A 13770-nucleotide genomic window follows, 5' to 3' on the forward strand; every position below is an offset into this window, starting at 1 on the left:
TTGCTCTGTAAGTTTTGAATTGTCAGGTGGTCCAAACTTGGAAAACAAAGGGCGTAAAATTAAAATATAAACTGAATAAAACTTTAATTTAAAATCTATTACGTAAAAGGTATACCTCATCATTTACTTTCATAAAGAAAGCTGAAAATTCAGAGCTTTAAAGTTGTCAGCAAAATTGAAATGCTGAACTACTATGTATCAAGAGAACTGAAGTATATCTAAATTTCCTAGCAGCGCACTGCCATGTAGAAAGCATATACGCCCTTGTATTCTCTCCTAAGGACTTTTGGCTGTTGAATCAAATGAAGCACACGTCATACTGTGCAAAAGCCAGACAACAAACAAGACAATGCACTATGGGCACATGCAGTCCAGGTATTGGTTTCCAGTGTGGAAAACAAAGATATTTCATTTTTGCTTTCTCCATGGGAAAAGGATATATTTTTTATATCTGTCATTCTCCTGTTGTTCAAAATAACTGGCCTTTGGGAAGTAATTGAGAGAACTCTTGAAACTGTAATCACCAAACGATAAGGTTACCATATTTAGGTAGAAGGGGGGAAAAAAGACACAAACAATAAACCCAACAAAAACCCCCAAGTTTTAGAGCAGAAAGGAAAACAAGCAAATAGAACAGGAGTGAGCCAATATTACTGCACTCCATATTGAAGTAAAATTTCCCGTGACAAAAGTTTGAAACTTGTATAGAATTTTTAATCACAGTACAATAAACCCTTCCTGAAAAAGAGAGGTTACAGCTAAAGTTAAAACCAGGCATAGGAATGTCCGTACAAATATAAGGAACTAAGTTCATTGTTCCCCTGTTGGACTACAGTTAAAACAAGAATTATTATTCCTCCACAATCTGGAAAATTAGCTAACAGCACTCAGAAATATATATCACCAGAATGTTCTAACACTTAAAAAATTTTAAATAATTCAAAGGCAAAACTAAATTTCTCTAATGTTTCCATTTTTTTCAGCTCATCATGATCCTATGTCTTTTCTATGAGCTAAGGGAAATACAGTGGTGTCGGTCTTTTTGGGGTAGGGGAAGGAGAGGAAGGAGTTGCTTTTAAGTGATGATTTGTGCTTAGTCACCTTTGCCACTACCTAACATTTTGTTAGAAAACAAAAGTTTCATATAACACTTCTCAAACATAAGTACAGGTAAACTTGTCCCAGTTACAGTTTTGCGGAAGACTAATGAAATACATACTAAATTACTAGAAATTACTTTCTTCGTAAGTAAAAAACCCCAACAAAATGTATACATTATTGAAATACTAAGTAATTATCTTTTCTATAACTGCAATTTACAAAAGCTATCTTACCTCGACTGATATCCATGGCATATAATTCTCTTAGTCCAAGGTCATTAAGAGATTTTGTCACATCAAGGGGTTCTTGAGACTGGTAATTCTTCAACAGCAGGGTGTGTGAAGGATCAAACTCACATTTACTACAGATAATTGGTATGTGTTCTTGAAGGGGTGAATGTGGACTAACTCTTACTACTGTCTTCTGTGTCTTCTTGTAGTTTATCACTACCCTTACTGTTTGCTAAGGAGAAGAAAATTCCAATAAATACCAGCACAAATTCTGAGACAACTGGCATTTGTATAACAGCCTTACAGTAATCACAGGAACTCCACTTATGGACAACTTCACCAGTGTTATAGATTCAGAAATATTACAAGAGAAACTAATAACAATTTTGCAATTCCCTTCTACTCAAGAAAAGGACACATGAAACACTCTGCTCCTCCTTCAGTATCTGTCATTTGCCTGTCCAACAGGGCACATGCCTGGAGTGAGATGCCCTGCTAAATTGTATCAGGTAACCCTAGAAGTCAGCCAGCAAGCCATGAGTGCATGTGTGCATGCACGCATGCAGGACAAAGGTAAAAGTGCAGCAAAAGGACTCCCTTGGCCCTGTGTAAGTGCTTTAGATAAATTAAAACCCAGAATTCTTCTACACAACAGAAGGACAAAGACTGAAGGGAATATTTAGGCTACACCCAGAAGTTGCTGTAGTACTTCTAAAAGCTTCTGCCTTCTTAAGGGTATATAAAAAAAGCTGAGTAACAATAAAAAAGTACAGTCTGTATTAAAGGAAAATGAACATACAATCAGAAGGGCATATATATCACAGCGTGACAGATGGTACAAGTTGTTGACTTTCAGTTTGTGGAAGGCTGTATTCAGCCACACTTCATGTGCAGAATTTGTCAAATGGACAGTAAGGCATGGGATTTCAAATACTACAGTAATGTTTCCTTCTTTTGGCAGCAAAGATGCTTACCACAACAAATTGAGATATATTTTACCTAAGAGGATGTTAACAAGAACATGGAGCCAAGCATTTCACAGGGGTCCATGGTGACAGGATGACAGACAACAGGAAAAGCTGAAAGGAAAGGCTGAGCTACCAGCTCAACTTGTTGAATACAACACTGATTTTAATTTCTCAATACACTTTAATTTTAGTTCTCACCTCTGGTATAACTGGAGCAGGTTTCTTCTTATCCATTTGTTTTGGCTTTACAATCACCTTTTCCACTTCAAGCATTCCTACTGGTGTGTTGGGTTTGAATTTAATCTGACTATTTTCTGCCGATACCAACTCTATAGTATAACTTGATGGATTTAAATGATACTGTGCACAGAGAAAGATCAGCAAGTCCATCATAGGCTTCCTGTAAAAGACAAATGGAACTGTCACAACAGATGACAATTAAGCAGGCTATAAACAAATCGTGCTGCTAAGCATTTAACCCAAGTCCCTTCCATGACTCAATAATTACCACCAGGCACCAACTTTAAATATCTTCAACATAAAAAAAAAAGCCAAACGCAAAAAACTAAAAAGAAAATTAAACCAGCTTGCACAAAAGTATGCCAAATGCTTGAGCAAAGAGAAAAAATTTTGCTTGTGTGAAGTAATGCTTTTCCTGAGGTCAGCAGGGAAATGTGGATTAGCCACCTCATTTGACATTTAATGGGAACTGTAGCAGTGGTGATCAATGCCCTGCTATTCATTAAGAACAATTTCCTTCCAAAACTTGAAATGTTTATATTCATTCTGAAGTTAGAGCACTTTATTTTCAGAAATTCTGAGCATGAGCCATTTGGAGGAAGCAGGAGAAATGAAGTTTGAGGAACTCACCTCTTAAGGAGGTCTTGCATTAGGGATCCCAAAATGAAGCCAGGTGTTTAATACAGACAGAGGGAAAGGCGCTAAATGACAACAGTTGAATGCAATTTCTTGAGAAATTTTTCATATGTAGTCACTAACTGTATGTCCTTGTTCTCTCAGTGCTCAGTGAAGAATATGCATAACAGCGTATTAAGATAGGCTGAACATTCCCAGTTGCTACTGGAATAAATTTATTAAAGCTGTACTTTAAACAGAAGTGTCACAGAAGTTTAAATAGACCAAAGGTAAGGAGTATTCTAACTTTGCCTGTTACACCAACTGAAGGTTATAGTACTATCAGGTCACTGAAACTAGTCATTCCTCAATAATTTTTAGAGTTGGGTAACCATCTGTAAGGAGCATTTCATTTTGACATCCTCTGCATCTCTCAGTTACATCTACAAACAGGGAAATCTACCACCTGCTCTGTCTCACAAGGATATTATGGAAATAATTTAAAAGTCTGTGAAGCAATCAAATGCTATGTTGAAAAACAACACTGAAATGTCTTAAGAGAAAATTAATACAGGGTTTGGCTAGTATAGATTTACCCGAAATCTCAAATTCTAGATGTAACCTCATAACAGATGCAAGTATTCTGGTAGCATAGACAAATATAGAAATAGATGGCTTCTACAAAGAGCTGTCAAGCTAAGCAGAATTCTAGATAATATAAAGAACATCAATACATTTATTAAGTAGGAAGTTAAAACAGACTTTTCATATGATATGGTTCTCTAAAAAGAATGACTCAATGTTAAAAATTACTGTGAACACTGGGGTTCCCCCCCCCCCCTTTAATTAACCTTAGAATAACATTCCTGTTTTCACTTGGTCTTAAAGAATGAGTGTTCTTTAAGCAAACTGTCTTCTGATTTCTAGAAGCAGGGCTGGACTCTCTGGTGCACATGCTGCAGTTCCAGGATATAGAAACAGTTTGAAAGCTGACAGATATAGTTACTGCAGACTTGTTACTACCTTTTTTCCCCAGAGGAAAGTTTCTGCCTGCTTAAGTTGCAGAAGAATTCTTGCCTCAGGAGACAAAGGCAGGAGGAACAATAAAACCAAAAAAACATAAAGAAATGATGCTCCAAGGTGTCAAAAAGCAGCTATCAGATGGTCTGAAGAGGTATAGAAGAACGTAATATACGCCCGGGCCTTCATCTATATGATATGTATCAGCCTGAGGAATACCATGAGAAATGCACTGGCACTGCAGAAAAATAACTGTTCCTCCCTTTTCACATAGCTAAACCAGAGTTTATTTCAATTCTTCTCTCGCCTATATCACAACCTGCTCTGATTAGAAGAAAGAAGGAATGACTCTATTTATTGTACTTCTAACCCATAATAGAACAAGTACATCCATCTCACCCTAATAATAAAAGAGCTGCAAACACAAATCATGTCATTCTCCCATTACGTTTGCAATCAAAAGTGAAAGGTTTTTGGAAATCCACAAAAGTTCATCCACTGCAGCTCTGGTGAACAAGCTGGTATTTGATGTCTAATTTGATCCTTCAAATACTGGATCAAGTGTTTAAATGAAAAAAATGCATCAAATTTCTACACACCTCTGCAAAAACGAGGGCTAGAAACTTGCTACTTAAAAAGTTAAAATTCTTACATGATCAGACTTTAGGAACAAGGTCTTCCCATCACGAGACTCACAGTAAGCACCACTGAACAAACAAAACTCTGTCAGTAACCACCAGAAGTATTCCTACAGGGATGGAATCAAAAAGAAAAAGAAACCTACACGCAGTTTGGCTTTATACAGATCTCTCATTACTTAAGCATATGGTTTCATGGCCTTCCTTGCAAAAATATTTACTAATCCTATTCTCTAAAGAGAAAAAGACATTTGTTTTCATGGAGAACAAAAAAACCCCCCCCCCCCCCCCCCCTCAGAATTTGTTACTAACAAATGTAAGTACAATAGGTTTTGAAAAGTAGGGCAACACAACAAAGCCTGTTATTCACTAGCTAGCTATACGGAGTAAACCAACAGTTTATTAAGAATACCTTAATGACCAAAAATACTCAAGAATGGATCAAATGAAAACTCACAAAGGACTCTAAGAAAACAAATTCAGCAAAGCTAAGGTCTCTCTGAAAGGCATCTGAAACTGAAGCCTTAAACATGCTACCCTGCAAAACTATTAGTTTGATACACCATTTTCAAATAAAATGCATGTCACTATCATATTGGTCCTTGAAATCTCTAAGTTAATTTACTGATGCATACAACTGAAACCAATTATTCAATTTTGAGAAAACTTTCTCAGACTCTGCATTTCTTCCTTGTGGGACAATAAAAACTAACTTAAAATTATCAGGCTGCTGAATAAAATAGTTCTTTTCTTCTTTGGCTGCAGAATATTCGAACCAATGGAGAAGATTCAGAAACTTCACTCTGACAAACATTTTAAAAAAAAAAGGAAAGAAAGAAGCTTCACTCATTCCCCTCCTCTGAACAGTGTACCTTCAATTCCTACCTACTCATTGCTCTTACCATGTTTTTTGGGTGTTTATGTTTGTTTGTTTTTAAATAACTGTTGGCCTGGACCCCCCCACAGGAATCCTGGTGATAGAACAGTGTGAATGCCACTGCCACATTCCGAACAAACGTTCTGAATCACTATCCCCAACTACTACAAAATACAAATTGGAGTCTGGGCTTAAATAGAGAATCCTCTCATGGTTGAAGTTTAAGAATGATGAATGACCCTACTTCAGTCCTCCTTCCTTTTCTCAGTCTCTCAGGTTTTTTGCCATAGTTGCCCACAGATTAACTCAAGGATCAAAAATTATTCTCTCTTGTAATCATTTTCTATAAAATCCCTTTTGGACTTTGTTATGATCCTCTTCTGCCTACTTCTACTCAATCAGGATATTTATCTATATAACATCTTCCTTTGTTCTATATAGCTCTTGCTATCCACTATGCTAAAGCAGGGAGCAAACCGACCCAACTTCATCTGAGAACAGTAGAGAAGTTTCTTCTAGTGGACTATGACATTTGAGTACATGGCCGTACAAACTCACAGCTTTGCTTTTTCTAGTATGAGATTTAAAAAGGTATTATCTCCTTGGGAGCTTTGAAGCTCATAATCATCTCTGATTATGAACAGGAAAGAGATAAATTAGCAATTTATCTGTTTATATCATTTCTAGAGGGATTTTGCCTATTTGTTCACAAAATATGACTATAAAGACAGAGCAAAAACAAAACAGATAGTTTGAGGCATGTTTCAGTGAACTGCAGGTCCTGTACAATATCTTCCTTCGTTCTGAATGAGTCTAGCAGTGCTAATACAGGTTCTTATTTGTAAGAGAGCCATTTATGAAATCAATCACATACAGTATCTTGACTGAAAAAAACTCACAGTAACTGTGGGATAATAAACCTGATTGGCAAATGTGTGTGCTTCCTAAGCTTGTGAGGCCTGTCTTGAACACTGACTAATTATACACAATGTAATTTGACTGAGTGAAGATATATGCAACATTCCTTTCTGGCACTTTGCTCTGAACAAAGCAAGATAGAGGGCACACGGTACTCCTGAGTGTGAACAAAGGGAGTGAAAAGAAGAAAGAAGTGCCTGACAGTGTACACACGGAGTCTCACCTTTAAGAAATTTTAAAAACAGAGGAAGGCACCGTATTTACAGACAGCAATATTCCTTGCTGTAAACATCCTAACAAGAACACCATAAAGCATCACAGTAGTCACCAATTATTTCAGAAAATTTCTTCTGACAAATATAACCTCAGATTTGTTATCCTGAAAATGGAGTCAGGGCAGGGGGTGGGGTGGAAATCCACAAAAGTTCATCCACTGCAGCTCTGGAGAACAAGCTGGTATTTGATGTCTAAGCAACGACCTCATGAACTCTAGCAAATGACAAAGCGTGCAAACAGACTTGAGCCAGACTTTATCTCTCATTAAGAAGTGAAGTAGGTGTAAGTACACATTTATATTACCTGGTTTAAATGAATGAATAAATAAATAACTATATCAGCCTGCTTGCTTTCAGTTGCAAAGACACTGGCAATACACTAATACAAACACAATATACAAATAGTTTATCTCAGCTTAGGAAAGCAACAAACTGGTATCCTAGAAGGCCTTGCATAGGAGACTTCTTAGTAGATCTGCTATGATAATTAATATAACATTTTAAGTCCCAGTATTTATGATTTCAACTCACCAGTCAATGTCCAGGTCTTTCTGAACTAAAGGTGACTTGAGAGTTATACATACAGTCTATACTACCAATTAGCAGACTGAAATATGCATTTCAAATTAAAACTAGCTTAAGCAAAATGTATTTGTTTAAAAAAGAAAAATCCAAAGCTGTAGCTAGAAACTATTTCTTTGAAGCATTATAGATTTTGTCTGAAGTAATGACACTTTTTTTTAGGACTGCTAGTAGTCTACAGGTAGTAGCACTGAGCAAGTGCTGAACACATGACTTTGTACCCAAACAGGATGCCGGAACTCATCTTTGAGGCTAACAGGGAAAACATGTGGGAAGAATTCAGTGACTCATACAAAACAGTACTTTTCTAGTGACTAGAAAGAACAACAGGTATGGCTATGTGTCCTGATAGGTGCCATACAAATTTCTGAATCTCAAAAAACAATCTTCCCAAAAAGTAGGTAAATATATAAAGTATGTTTCCACACCTACTCAAAAATCATAGTAGAATTACAGAATCATTTAGGTTGGAAAAGACTTTTAAGATCATCAAATCCAACCATAAACCCAACACCGCCAAGTCCACCACTAAACCACATCCCCAAGCACCATGTCTACACATCTTTAAATACCTCCAGGGATGGCGGCTCAGCCACTTCCCTGGGCAGCCTGTTTCTTGTTACTTGGGAAAAGAGACTGACACCCACCTCACTGCAACCTCCTTTCAGGTAGCTGTAAGAGAGCAATCAAGTCTCCCCCAGAGCCTCCTTTTCTCAGGTTAAACAACCCCAGTTCCCTCAGCCGCTCCTCATAAGGCTTGTGCTCTATGGACCCTTCATCAGCTTCGTTGCTCTTCTTTGGACACACTCAATGTTCAGGCTTACCCAACTCATGTATTTTACTGAGTGATTAAAACCTGGATGAAGTCTGAAGTAAACTAGAACAAGAAAACAAAATTAAACAAATATGTAATTCTGTGTAACTTACCTCCCATTAACTGTAGTATACTTGATCACATCTCCTGGCAAGACCACTGACAGTTCAATATCTTTATCGATTACAATCTCTTTCTGTTCCATGATGAGATTGGCTGATTCTGTGTCATCAAATGGAGAAACAGCAACGGGTTTTGGCTCAGGTGGAGGAGGCGGCGCTTTAGATTTTCTTCTGAAATAAAAGGATAAAAAGTCAAGTATGTATTTACACATACGATTCCATACTGGCAAACTAACAAGTCTCAGAACAGGAATGAGCCATGCTTAATTCTTTTCATTCAGACTGTGTAAGTGATAGGTGTAAGGAAGGGATGAGAGAGTATTTTAAACATATGATCAGTGGTGACAGAAGATACAACAGGCTAAGATAACTGTATCATATAAAAAAAAAAGCCCAATAAACATCAAACCCAAAACAAAAAGGGTTTTTTAATATATATTTTAAAAAGTAAATTAATTACTTTCTTTCCTCCCTTGGGTTAAGTAAAGGACCCTATTTGTGCGTTCTCCAAACAGATTTACTGGATTAGTATAAGCAGAAACACTGTGCTATGCAGTATGAAGTCAAATTGCAATGACAGTATATTTCATATATAGGAGAGATAGGCAAGGGAATAATCACACTTTTCCTCCCCAAATTTTTCTTTTGATTATTATTAACATAATTCAAACAAATCCTACCAGCTCTACTCTATTTAATTCTATACAGTAATAAAATAGCAGTATAACCAATACTGTGTTGCAATATTTCTTGACATTTCAGTCACAATACGCTTTCATATTTTCCCCTCACCTATGCTGATTTCCTATTTTCTTGCTATCCTTTCCCATCTTAGTAACAAGCCAGTGTACTCTTGAATGCAAAGAGTGATCACTGTTTCACTTGCTTCACTTCAAAAAGAAAAATCCAAAATGGTATCAAAAGGAAAACTCTCTACACCTCTTAATATATTTATGTTACAGTAATTCTGAAGGTAGGACTCTCATGTCCTACAACATACAGTCTAGCATTCCCTTTTATTCAAATAACTTTGCACAATTCACTGATACTGTCACAAGGAAAAGATATTATTATTAGGAATTTCACCATTAGAAACAAAACCCAAAGACACTGTGGAGACGCATTGCCTCATGAGAACTTCTTAATTTCTTATAAACAATATTTTAAAAAGCTTGAATGGAGTCACATTCACAGAAAGTTAAAATACATTTCAAGCATAATACACAAAGGTTCCAAAAATATGCCTGCAATTTAGACTTTGGAGCTGTAACAAAGTTTAAATGTTTAAACATAACCAAAAAAATAACTTCTATAATTGTCCTACAGAATTAAAACAAAAGATCTAGCATACAACAATTAGAAACACACATCTTTCTCAGAAAAGCAAAGTTTAAAGTCACTCACAATGAAGAGCAAACAAGGTCCAGAGCAGCATTGCAAAAGATGACTGTGTAACCAGACTTCACATGACCGATCTGTGCCTGAAAGCGCTTAGAGTTTTGAACTTCAGAACTCCATGCTGAATAATTAACTATTCACAGGCTCTCAGAGCTAATCGGAAGTACTGACAGACCTCCAAACACACCAAATGAGGATTCGCCATCAAGATGTATACCTCCTCTCTGTTAATGTTTTAAATTAGTTTTGGTGCACGCCGCATGCAATTCACAACATGCGGCATTAGCTGCAAATTTAACTTTGGTCTCTAGAGCAGCTTGCCTGGGTTGTTTCTGGGTTATGTGAACATTGCAAAATGTATCAATCAAACTTTTTACTCCTCCCTGACTTGTTTGGGGTTTTTTTTGCATGATTTTTAGCTTTCACATAACTGCTAAAAAGAAAATATTATCCAATACAGAGCATCAATACAACTATTTAAAAAAACCCCACAAAAATGAAAACTAACCCTATGACATTAATACCAAAAAAAATTCAAACCCAAAGTAAAGCAGTTCTGCTTTTCCCCTTCTTCACTCATTCTTACATCTTTAAGTGACTTCAAATGACTGTTAAAACATACTTATTGCAACTGAACTCAGAATTTAATCTTTGAAGACTACACACCACAGAAAGATTTGCTTGCACATGCTAGTGGACTCTATATTTTCCATTAGGCAGACGAATGCAATTTCATTGCTGGAACTCTACTATCACTAGAGTGCTTAATCACACACAGCAATAAATGCACGGTCCACATCAGTAAAACACGGCTTTATTTAGTGTCTAACTTACACTGTAGAGATTGAGAACTGATAAAATACCCTTGTCAAGCCTTATGTGCAACAGCTAGATAGATGAAGTTCCATGTGTTAAATAAAGAATACATATATACACACATGGGGTCAGGCAGTCAAATGAGGTCGGCTGAATCTCCGCATACAGAGCTATGTACCCGACCCATCTCTAGCTCATCTGCATGTTCTTTATGGTTAGTTATGCTTATGTTTCCTGCCCCACACAAAGGAGGAAAAATCTCCAAGTACACTTTCGCAGAAGTTATGCCGAGCTTTTGGCAACCTCTTATTAAACAACAGGGATCCCAATACTTTTTCATTTTCTGTTTCCAGGTGTCGCATCTCTTTTTTTTTTGTCACTTTTCACCAACTCTCTCATCTCTCACTCCTAGTCCAAAGTATTTACATTTGGTCTTACAGCTTTTTCGTTTCTGGTGTTCATGTCTGCCTGGTCACAGGAGAGGCTATCTGACAGGTAAACAGAAGCCCTGCACTCCCAGCACCCCAGAGCTGGTATTGGGCAGCAAGAATGACTCCAGTTACCATGATTACATCTACAGGTGAAAATCAAAAGCAGCAAGAGACAGGAATACACTTGCAGAGGTAGTTTTAACCTATAAACCCTCCCCTCCTCTTTTGCACTATGGGGCCTCCAAGAAGTTGACACAGGTGATTTCTCTCACAAAGGCATCCTTCCACACACCATTTTAGTCAAACATCAAAAAGGAAAGCCAGCATTATTCAAGTAACTCCAAGTCTACACCATCATTTCAAACACTTATCTGTCATAAAGAACAAACAAAAGCCCACTTCTCTTGCCTCTTCACCTCTACCAGGTACTCTGCAAAGCAGGACAGCTGCTGGTTTTTAATGAATTTGCTAAAAAGAGAGAGTGGTTAAGGTAGTCTCTTCTCCTGAAAAGAAGAAAACCTTTGATTTTTAGTAAGACAAAAATACAACCATAACAAAGGGGAGAAATTAACAATCATATAAAAATAACACTTTAGAGGTCAGAAAAAAAGGTTGTTTCGGTAAATAGGCTCACTCACAGCACCTTTCATGCTCAGATAGCTTCCAGATATGCTAGGGGCTAAGCAGACCTATTCTAGTTATCAAAGCAAACATTAGGATGAGTTAGAACAACCAAAAACGTACTCTTTATTTTCATGGCTACTATAGAACTAAGGGAAAGCTGCAGGAAAAATCAAAGTACAGCTCATTTAGCTATGACACAGAAGAAGTTAAAAGAGAAATTTTAACCAAATAAGGCCACAACTCATAAGAACTCCTCTGGAAATTATGTTGCAGTATCCTACACAATGCAGGTCCTTACTCCTTCCTTGTCTCCACAGGTCCCAACCCCATCAGCTGACCGACCTTCCCTACACCAGACATTAAAACTGCCAATCTCAATTCACCTGAAGGGATATGCTCCCCACTGTTTATCACCATATAAACAATTCCAGCTACCTATAACACTGCAACAGCTTGAATGTCATCTTCTGTTTAATCAATTGCTTAAGACAAAGCAGGAAAGAAAGAAAGAAAAAAAAAAATCAATCAATATAATCTTTCTTCTCTGATTCTTCCTCACTCTGGAAAAGGCAGCCAGAGAGACATCTACAATGCTCTCACAGGGTCCCACAAACACAAGGTGGTGCAGCCTGGGAAGAGTTCATATTTCCCTTGTTACTAGTGCACCCGGAACCCACTGCTTATGCCAAGTCTTCCAGCTAGCCCTCATCTTGTGAGATCATATTGTTCCCAAGAGAACTTATTCCTATCTCTTAGAAATGCAAATTTATGAAGTCCCACCTGCAATTCCCACCAGTCTGTGACAGAATACAGTTCCTGTAAAGACATTAAAGAATTCTTTCAGCCAAATGCAGATAGAAGACTTCATCATTTTGCTAAGAAAAACAATACATCTTTTAAAATCAAATGCAAGACCAGAAAGTCAACATTTTATGTGCTTCAGATCCCACTTCTACAGAATAAAGTGTCATTGCTGTATTGCAACATATTTCCTGCTTGCCAGAACAATAATAGTGGAAACGCTTTTTAAAATAAAGATCTGGCATCATAAATAAATAAAGCATCTATTTATTTGATTTTCAAAAAATCCCTGTTAGAAAGTTACAAGCAGTATATTTTTAACTATCAGTAACTAGAGAAAGGCACTTTAAAATAATGAGAAATACTTGAACTGACAGTGACCTGGATATTCCAGTTATCACCAGCACTTCGTTTTGATAAGAATCACTTTCCCAAAAAAAATGGAGAAAAAAAGAGGAAATCTGCTAGATTTGTGCACAAAGTCTACAGCATTAAAAAAAAAATTATCCACCTCTTCAAATCTTGGTATCAAAGAATATTAATGTTTACACCACTTACTGTTTTGAACACAATTACATGAGACACTATACAAAGACAGCTTGATAGTCCTCTCACTGAAATTATTTTGGATCTAACCTCCAACATCAGAACCATCTCTCAAACTTTCAGTAGCAATCACCTAGGACAGGAAAGGTCATAAGGGACCTCACCTGCAATTCAGTCATCTCTCAGGTACTGAAAAGTTCATTAAACACTGTAGAATAAAAACCTTGTACTGCACAACAGATAAGACTTAAATTTGTAAATTTGACTTATGGCACCATGAAAAACACTGGTTTATACAAAGAGCAACTAAACATTTTTTATATCATACTTTACAAAATTATATATGCCAAAAGTACAAGCAGCACTTCATTTTATTTTCACTCAAAGGCAGAAAAGGATCTAGCTCTATTAAGATCATGTCATGAGAGGAAAAGAGTCACTGCAATAAAGCTTCTTCTAGAGCTTTTCTTGCCTTTTACCTCTCACCCCAAGCAATTATTATGCCTTCTCGATTAGTACAATAATGCTGCTCCACTGCTACGCCATAGTAGCAGACAGCCGAAACCTTGCACATCATCTGCTCGACCAAGGAACAGTTCAACAAGAGTTCAGGCCTACATTAAGTACATTAATTTGTTTTGTTTACAATGATACATCAGTTTTGGCCAACAGATACATAAAATATTTAAGCTCCTAATTTCACTTATAAGCATTCGCAGCCCAATACTCATCTTTAATGCTTACAAACCAAATT

General features: G+C 36.9%; 1 protein-coding gene across 9 annotated transcripts in view; it reads right to left on the reverse strand.

The window, feature by feature from the left end:
* COBLL1 (cordon-bleu WH2 repeat protein like 1) overlaps nucleotides 1-13770 on the reverse strand; it is a 91983-nt gene that overhangs the window by 33876 nt on the left and 44337 nt on the right. For 7 of the 9 annotated variants that reach the window (XM_074828983.1, XM_074828984.1, XM_074828982.1 and 4 more), the window contains exons 2-4: nucleotides 8392-8571; nucleotides 2498-2699; nucleotides 1335-1563 (exon numbers count right to left, since the gene is read on the reverse strand). In XM_074828983.1, the coding sequence (XP_074685084.1) occupies nucleotides 1335-1563; nucleotides 2498-2699; nucleotides 8392-8483 (523 nt within the window). In that variant the 5' untranslated portion in view covers nucleotides 8484-8571. Of the gene's footprint in view, nucleotides 1-1334; nucleotides 1564-2497; nucleotides 2700-8391; nucleotides 8572-9804; nucleotides 9843-12449; nucleotides 12473-13770 lie in introns of those variants that run through there. The other 2 variants (XM_074828990.1, XM_074828988.1) reach the window with 2 other exon arrangements.

This window comes from Strix aluco, chromosome 6, assembly GCF_031877795.1.
Source record: "Strix aluco isolate bStrAlu1 chromosome 6, bStrAlu1.hap1, whole genome shotgun sequence".
NCBI classification, from domain to species: Eukaryota; Metazoa; Chordata; class Aves; order Strigiformes; family Strigidae; genus Strix; species Strix aluco.